The sequence below is a fragment of the Limulus polyphemus genome, unplaced genomic scaffold (genome assembly GCF_000517525.1).
Source record: "Limulus polyphemus unplaced genomic scaffold, Limulus_polyphemus-2.1.2 Scaffold461, whole genome shotgun sequence".
NCBI lineage: Eukaryota > Metazoa > Arthropoda > Merostomata > Xiphosura > Limulidae > Limulus > Limulus polyphemus.
Genome location: NW_013666071.1, coordinates 67,187 through 77,074, shown reverse-complemented (window position 1 = coordinate 77,074; position 9,888 = coordinate 67,187). Strand labels below are relative to the sequence as shown.

Sequence of the window (9,888 nt, the reverse complement as noted above, 5' to 3'; positions counted from 1 at the left end):
TAAATAAAGAAATATATACTGCACATCTTGAAAACGAAAACACTTAATGACTAGAAATATAAATAAAATTATAATTGAAAGCATAAAAAAAATCAATAAAAATAGTATTTTGGCAAATGATTAGTTTAAAATGTTTGGGATGTTCATAAAATAGAATGAAACATCATAAGTTAAAATTAAAAAAAAAATGTTAAAAATGTGAGATGTTTTCTCATTCAGTAAATTACTTCACTAATAAAGAAGTAAATTTCCTGCTTAACTAGACCATCAAGGACCAGTCTCCACTGTTGCAACCAGCACACCAGAGGATGAAGTGATAGAACGATGGGCAATGTCTTTCAGTGGCCCTCTTCTCAGACTCAGCTTTGGTCCTTTAGCTCTGGATTCTCGTTTCGTCCCCAGATTCTTAGGATCAGGACCTCGACATAAAGTAGGATCAGGACCTTTACAATTCTGTGGATCTGGGCCTTTCCAAGGTAGGTATTCTTTTCTAAAAGGTACAAAATAGACACTTAAGACCAAAGTTCCATATTAAAAACTAAATAGTTACGACAGCGGAAGTCACGTGATGCTGGTAACACGTAATGAGTTCTAGAAAGATCGGGGAACATTACCAATAATCCAGTATTTGCTAGGTGCCCTCTATTCTTGTATATAAGTGCGCCAGACTGTCAATAGATATAGATAATGGCAGACAGACAGAGATGGATAATTGAGTCAAGCGCGTGAATCGTTGTGAATTATAGCGTGTGTTTAAGTTAAAGTGACTGTGGAAATTAAGTGTATTGCACAGTTGTATTGAGAGGGAATAAACTAGTTTTATTTAAGAAAGGAATTGTGTCACTGAAGTTTCATTGGAAATAAATTATACGAAAAATTAACAAACGAACAGAGACATAACAAATTGGTGTCAGAGTGTGGGACTGAAAAAAAAGAAAATGAAAAGAAGATGGAAACGAGAAGTGGCAAATCAAACTAAAGCTTAGCAGATTTGATGACAGCAATACAAGAACAGCAAAAGAAACAAGAAGAACAAGAAAAGAAGAGAGATTACAGCAGTGGCAAGAAAACCTGCAACAATGGTAGCTCGAACAGCAAAATAAACAAGAGAGATTACAGCAGTTGTTGGAGGAAAAAGAAAAGAAACAAGAAGAATGAGAAAAGAAACAAGAAGAGAGACTACAGCAAATGAACAGAGATGTAACAATAGATTAAAAATCACAAATTAAATGAAAAAGGTGAGTTTCATATATTTAAAGAAATAAATATCTTAATTTTCAGAACAAAAGTAATAAATTTCAGCAATGAATTTCACTGGTAGTAATTAATTCCTAATCTATAGTAAAAACTCTAAAAATTAAATTGAGGAATTAAGAAACTTTTACTCTTCAAAAACAATCATTACATTAAAACTAATAAACACGGTAAACCAGGCAAAGTACGAACTGAAAATCTTCCTCCCCCCCAATAAAAAGAGAAGTTACAAATAGATTATAATCTAGTAAAAGAAAACAATCAGTTTAGAAAAATATTGAATCTATAACTTTCATATTCAAGTGTGATAATACGGAAATCTTGAAGTTTAAAGACATTTTTATAAAAATGTAGGTTTATAATCTCCATACTGTTACATAGCATGTTTGTAAAATTATACATTTCAGTAAATACTGTATGAAAATGGAAAGTTGAAAAACTTATAAAAGGTTAAGTACACTCACCATATTATTGTACTTAGAAAAAATTAGATGTTTAAAAGCACTGAATACTTTCTTGTACAATTTGTTACATATCCACTATAAAAAAAGTTACTGTCAGAAAAAAAGAATATGACAAAATGATGAATTACATCTTTGTTTTGTCTATCAAATCTTACTGTGTTTTCAATGAATTTTATTGTTTTTATTGCTCTATGAACCATGTATAATTATTAAACTTGCCCAACAAAGCTATAAATTACCAGGCAAGGGCCCAACTCAAGTTACAATAAACAGCATTGAATTAGATAATGCAGGAAGAAATCATATACAAACCTTGCTTAAAATTTTATTTTACTTTATTTTATATAACCTAACGAATTTCAAATTTTTGTATTTCTGTTAATTTTATAACAAAACTTATACATAGAAAATAAACTTAAGAGCTTGCATCTGGTCTTTAGTTTTTTTTGCTCTTGGCCCCCAACAAAACTTAACTAACTTTTTTACAAGAATGATAGTAGTGTAGACAATAGTTATTTATTTATTTTAAACCTGCAGTTAAGAACACAAACTAATGACATGTAGAAATTACAATGATATAAAACTATTACAATTTAACCGGCTTTCTAAACAAGCTATAGGTGGATTAAAATAATTCCTTTAACTTGTCAAAGTGACCTTGGCAATAGCAACAATGGATCTAAAGGCTAAATAATTCAAAACCTATCATGAGAAGAAGCTAGCCTTCTACAATAATCAGTAAATTGAAACCTTTTTCTATTGGTTATAGATAATGCAATAGCAGATTTCCAAGAGAATTACTGACATTTTCTGAAAGAAGGAAGATGTGATAAAAGTACATGGGTGTGACTTTATTTATATTTCCATAAAACAAGAAGATTGGAGGCAAAAAGTGAGATTTTATTTTAGCAATATCTATACTATAAAGGTGTAATTTATGTTAAACTCACCACATCATATATACTTAGTAATAATATCTAAAATGGTCAATTCAAAGCAAACAAGTACCATGTGATAAAGAAGAGAAGATTAAGAATTTATTTACATCCTTCCTTTTGAAATTAAAACTTACATAGTATCAAAAGTTGATTTATTAACTCATTTTTGATGCCAAGTTTCTTGATATGCATTAATAATAATGTAGTTTAAATAATTTTGAATGTAACTCTGTAAAAAGTCATGACATGCACACTTTGACTTCCACCTTGCACACAGGGTTAAGTTAAGAAGAAACTGAACACAGACAGTAAAGGAAAACTAAAAACACAAGTGTGGTTTGGAACACAACATTTTTTATTTACACAAATATAGCATTCTATTACCAACAACTAGCCAGGTTTCTTTTTCTCTCTTGTCTGGCTGCTGGTGTCGACAACAGTTAAGATCAAGAGACAGAACTCTGGAAGTACCTAACTTAAATGATCTAGTGAAACAAAAAAGTCAGGAATTATACATGTCCACAGGTTACATACTTTAACCAATGATCTACATGCAATTTAGGACAAGTTAGGTGTTGAAATTATCTGTATAACCTTTTGAACAGGTTACTTTTCAAGAAGTTCAAAGAAGAACACCTACATGCTAGATTGAGACTTACAAGCAAAAGGTGCAGTTTGTAACCTTTACCTGTATAAAAGTATTAACACATTTATGACCTTGAGATATCCAGTAAACAGATGTGTTTAACTTCATACAGAAACTGCACGAACATTAAAAACATATTTGATGAATATACCTTAGTTATGTAAGGATGAAATTTATTTAATCATTAAAATAATATCATAGAGCTCAATGTTAAAAAAAACTCACAAAAGAAGACCTTCACATGGACCTCTGTGTAAGGTAGAATTTGGACCTTTCGGTTGAGACTTGTTGGTAGAAATTGACTGATGATCTTCTTGAGTGCTTGTTGCCTTAGAAAACCTTTTAACAAGAGAAAATTATATTAAAAACAAATACAATATCATTAACTTCTTATGTTTCAGATTTTAACTTCTGATAAATCTCATAAAAAAATTTTACATGTACAAAAACAGTCAAATTAGGATAAAGATGTGATATAAAATATTGGCTAAACTTCTAAAAGGCTACTCTCTGTAAAAATGTAATATAAAAGTGGCTAACAAAGTGGTTTTAACATGACCTAGTTCTTGTTTTTGATATCACATATTTATATAGCTAACTCCTTTATTCTAACTTGGCTGTTTTTTTACATGTAAAAAAGTTCTGATCAGATATCACTTCTTTCTGTTTTCACAAGCAATATCACTTACTTCTATTACTTTTCAGATATTAGGGACAAGTTATCCCCTTCATGAAGTAGAAGTTTAGATATTTTGAACACAGAAACTCATAGTTTTTGTCAATTTAAATTATTTTAGGCAAATACATTTTCTTCTATGTTTAAAAATGTTAAATGCTTCTCATACAAAAAAGTCAGTTTTTTTTATTACATATGTTATTTATTAAAACTATTTACTAAAATGATTTATTATTATTTCTAACTTGATTACAACCTGAACATTTAAGTCCACCTAAGCATTCTGACTTTGATAAAATAATACAAACCAACAGTTGAATGCTTACTTCTCTTGTTCTAAAATTAATAAATAATAACATGACACTCAAAGTAGGATTCAAACACCAGCTTTTATGGGAATCAATGAAAGAAACACTTTCTCACATAAAAGTTTTACAAGAAAAAGCCTACAACTGAAAAAAAAAGACTGGTATCAGGAGTCACTTTTCATTTGTTGGCTTTTTCATGTAAAACGTTTATGTGAGAAAGAGTCCTTTCATTAGTTACTGAATGGATCTATAGAACAACAATAACCGTTTGTACTATTGAATAGTTCTGTGGTAGAGCACTGACTCTGTTAGACAGAAGTTCGAGTTCAAGTACTGGTCACAGAGTCTATTTTCACTCATCAGCTTTTTCACATAAAAAGTTTAAAGTGTCAGGAGAAGCTATAACACAGTGTCCCTAGACCATTAAGACATCAGTTTTAACTTAGTATTGGAGAAAAATTCACTTTTAAAATGATTAAAATATATTTGCTACAGCTGTCAACAATCTATATTTCAGATTAATTATACCAGTGGAAATTTTTTTCCCTACCAGTCCTCCGTTGTTTACTATATGTTTTGCCTAGTCAATAAAGTGAAGAATAAGAACAATAATTTTACCACTTCCTGATTGTTTACTTCTCTGAATTTAGAACAGCTGCTGTTTGTAACGTGCTACAAGAAAGTTTAGATCTGTTAAAAACATAAGTTATAGCAATATCCCATATTTGGCCTAAAGTTCAGACCTGAATAGAGACACAGGTGGAGTCACTACCATGCCTCTATCTGTATTGTATATTAACTTTATATTTCTATAAATTGGTTATTCTTTTTTAAAACATCTACAGCTGCTCAATCTTTTGGTTAATATATACATGAAAACAACAGTGTTTAGTCACTAATTCTTCAACTCATTGCATACACATATGTGGGTAAGACAAGTGCTACAGAAACATACCAAAGTCTGTGCATCAGATCATTCAACAACTCTAAAACTATAACAAAAAATGTACACATTTTAAGCATTTACAGTCAGCAGCATCCCTGGCAATTTAAATGATTTTTAATTTGTTTGCAAATATCTTCCTCAAAATTTATGACATCTGGAAGAAACAATATATTAATAAATGAATAATTTTGAAGTATAAAACATTTCTGATTTTCTTTTTTTGCAAAGTATTACCTCAATCTACTAAACTAAACATTTTAATGATGGAGAAATAGTTAGAATAATGCATAAATACAAATAGATTAAACTATTCTTGTCTTTTAAAATTATATAAAATGAACTAGACATAGTACAAGTAGGCCAAACCAATCACCATTTAAAGAGAGGACATTAGCACTGATTTAAACTTGTGTATTTCTTAACACTTAATACTAGATTTACTTACATGGTTTTCTTGGGATTAAAAAAAAAAAAGATTCTACTGCTTTCTGTCAACAAAAGTTTTGCTACAATGTAGCATTAGTATCCTAAGAACTTAACAGAGAAAGCAAAGATTAATATACTATAATATGTCAGCCACATCTGCACATCTAGTGCCAACGAGGCTTTTTACCCATATTAAGACTCATCAGGCTGACTGGAATATGACAAACATAATCATAGTAATAGTGAAGATGCTATTTATATGATCAGTTTTAAAGAACAAGAATGTTATGGTGTGAACTATATTACGTAAGTTATTAAGTAACTAAGTTGTAATTATTTGCAATTTTATTTATGCCACTTACAAATCAGATTTTTTTATGGTAAGAATTAATAACACCATATCATATCTTTATTATATTTATTATTATTGGTCATCATATTTCTTTTTCTTAACCAAACAGGGTTTTTTATTTTAATCGCAAGGTAAAAATATACAAATTTTAAGCAAAAAATCATTATCACATGCAGATAAACAAAAATACTTAAATATCAATTATGTAAAAAACTAAGCACAGTTTAGCATATTAGTTTAATAAAACATTCAAGGTGGTGTAGTCACACACTGATTTTATTGCAGATATAGAAGAAAGAATAGGACAATATTTCAAAAGCTTAAAAAAAATGAATGTATTTAGTTATGTTAGAAGCCTTGGGGAAAACACAAATGGGAACTTTTTTAAAACACAATTATTTTATAAGTATATCATGAAGGATAATTTTAGTTTATTAATTCAAATGTCATTTACAAAAGCCTTTTCTGTTTAAGTAAAATAATGACATTTTTCAACAAATTATTATTCTTAACATTAAAGTATATGTTTTCAATTCTGTTGCTATTCTTCAGTTTTACTGTTAGACAATTACAAAATCCCTTAAGTTTCCAGCAATGGAACTGGAACGATTATGGTAAAAATAATTATCTATATGAATAAAAGTCCACTGCATAATGTCATCATCATCTGAAAGTACATTAATGATTGATACAAAACATGTGGTCAAGTTACTCATAATAAGCCATATACTGATATCAAATTTATTCACTATATCAAAATCATTGACTTATAAAAGAGAAAAAGTGAAAAATATGACAGCAATATTCTCATAACAGAACAAATCAAAATTGGGAAGCTCCTAAAAGAAATGGACCACTTTTTTAATAATCCACAATATTCCTGTAATTTTTATTATCTCGGGCTTGAAAAGTCAGATATTTGGGAACTTAGTTTTGAATAAAACATATCCTATTAAAACAGCCGACAGTATAGGTCTATGTTCTTCAATTATGCAAATATCACAGCATATTGCAATACAGTTGTTAACACAAGTGAAACACAAGCTATTTCACTTACTTCATCACCTCCTTCTTAAACTTCTGTCGAATTAGTCCAACTAAACCTGCTTTCCAAGCAGGTGATGATGAGCTATATTAATTGAAATGAAAGAAATGAAAGTTAAATAAGTTACTGTAAAACCTTTTGTGAAGTTATAAAAAAATATGAAAATGATAACTGGATTTTATAAGTAATTCTGCATCAATTATGATTAGAAATACGTGTTCTTACTTAGTAGATTTACAAGTTAGGAAATTCAAAAAATTATAAGCAACATACAAATAAACAACTGATGGCCATGGCATGGTAAAAGTCCTGTTTTTACCTTCTAAAGATTTTGCAATAAAACCATCCATCAGGCTCTTTAAGAAGCATGTCTGTATGCAAACATTTTAGTTTAACTTATCTTCCAGGTAAATTGTACAAGTTACATCACTGCTGTTGACTGTAGAAAAAACTAGATAGTTTTTAATTTTATTCAGTGAAAAATTTAATTTGAATTTATCATATTATTATGTAATTAATCTTGTACATTGCTTCAGTGTTTCTTTTTCTCAAAAAGTGGATTGCAGAATTTCATGAAATTGACCTAAACATCATGGCAAAAACTACATAATGTATTAAAAGACCATATACACTATTAAGCATAATATATTAAAATTTTCTAAATATGTTGATTTCCCAATTTCTTAAACTATTTTCTAAAAAAAACAGCTCATCAAATCACTTACTTTTGCAGTGAATACTAACTGAGTACCAGTCATTAAAATCCAAGCCTTTTATACCTGTCTAGAAAATTGTGTGCACGTGCATGACCTAATTATGAATACATTCAATGAGGCTAGCCACTACAAATTAGTAGTAAGTAAAAAAAAATGTAACAGACATTTCCCATTAAAATAATACAAATGAAATGACACAATGAACTAGATATCTAAGAACATATTAATATATATATAGGAATATACATCCTGGAAAGTAAAAATAGAGAAAATTCAGTTATTTAGTTTAAAATGTAAAGCTAAAAATGTAAGCATGTACGAGTATCCTATGTATCCAAATCACAGATGAGAAACTCTAAACATTTTATACAATGTTCACAAACATGTAATTTTAATTTAACATAAACATATTAAGATCATTCAATGGATCAAGTAGGTATCTTTCTGGTAGTTTCATAGAGTACTGATTTCTTCTAAGAATAATAAATCCACAGAACAGTGGGAGATTGAACAAGAAATTTACTGCAAAATAATACCGTATTCTACAACTGAGTTTGTGAGAAATAGAGAGGCTGAAAGCAAATGTACCATAGTAACTAGCACTACTCATGTGATTGGCCATTCCCAATAAAACACAAGAGGGATCATTACCTCATAGGGATAACCTCACTGTTAGTGGAAAAAAGATAACTTCACATACTACAGGTAACTCTGCAGCTATCTTTACCAAGAGAAGACAAAAGCTGCTATTCTAGGTGAATGACACAGAAAAATAGGTAGCTAGAGCAAAAGGAACTTAAAGACATTTTTGACCAATGTGTTATGTGAAAGCTGTACAAATAACAAACTTGAGAAATTCCTATATTACTATAATGAGGTAGAAAACACATAGTATTCTTATACACCACACCTTAACAAAACTCACCGTACAGTACTGTGTGAAGGTGTTCCTTCTCGTGTAGTGTCTCCTAAAAAATACAGAAAATATATGTCAATCACTTATGCAAATACTTATCAAAGTTCTTCAAAAGTATAACACAATTAGTCTTAACCCTTCCGCATTGGGTAGGTCAAAGTGCTCATGTCGCAACCTTTCACAGAATTACATTCAAAATTTAATTAAACTACTTTATTATCAATATATACAAATAAACTTAGCATCACTGAGTAGTTACTAAATCAAATTTTAACATCATTCAAGTTTTAAGTTCTTAGTCTTATAAGGAACTATTAAAAAAAAAACACCTCAATATCCCCTAGTATAAAAACTACAACATTTGTTACCTGTGTCTTCCCTCTTATTTAATATATTTATCACCCCTCCAAGAACTTTGAAATTCAACATAAATTACTCACTATAGTATAGTTATTGCTCAGTCAAAACAATTTTTAAAGCCTTCAATCTTATTTCATTTCAAAGCCATAAACTAGAAAACAAGACCCCTCCTGCCACATCCCTTCTTTCACAAATTACCAATAGTTCTCTCTGACGTTCAATACTATAGTATTTATAACCAATATAAAGCCAAAGTATTGATCTATCAAATGACATATTATACTGCATTGTTTTATTCATGGGTAATTGTCAGTTTTGTTTCCAGTTCAAGCCTGATTCACACAGGAAACACATCAATGAGCTTAGCTGAATTTCTAATGGCTCTTGTTCCATAGTTAGAAAGCCAGAAAATTTGTGATAGTTATTTGAAATATTCTGCTTTCTTGCATGTTATTATTCTATTTTCTTTGAAGCACTATTTAGTCATATAAAAAAGTATTTATTGCAGTAGTACCATTATTATAAAAAAGTAGGGTTACGTGTCATCGACAGTCAACAGCAAAAAATGATGACCCAGGCAAGTACTTTATTTCTTGTTTTTCATGCATATTTTTTATTTATTATTATAAAAGTAACTAAAATGTAAAAATTAGAAACTTTTTAGGTTAGATACAGTTAGTTTTGGTAAAATAAATGATAATAAAAAATATTTTTCACAAGATACGCTCACAAGCATCTCACGAGTAGCCTATGTATTATTTAATTCTATAGGATAATGTGAGCTGCACTTTCATCAAGTAATCTCAAATTTTATGGTGAGAATATTAGTTTAGACATGATT

The 9,888-nt window shown here is 29.4% G+C and overlaps 1 protein-coding gene across 1 annotated transcript in view; it reads right to left on the bottom strand.

The window, feature by feature from the left end:
* Positions 1–233: 233 nt before the first annotated feature.
* The window catches only part of LOC106458422, a gene marked incomplete at its 5' end in the record, with an annotated part of 72,385 nt that continues 62,730 nt past the window's right edge, over positions 234–9,888 (bottom strand). The window contains 4 exons of the mRNA XM_022384637.1: positions 234–490; positions 3,528–3,641; positions 7,068–7,139; positions 8,697–8,739. Of these exons, the coding sequence (XP_022240345.1) occupies positions 268–490; positions 3,528–3,641; positions 7,068–7,139; positions 8,697–8,739 (452 nt within the window). The remainder of the gene's footprint in view (positions 491–3,527; positions 3,642–7,067; positions 7,140–8,696; positions 8,740–9,888) is intronic.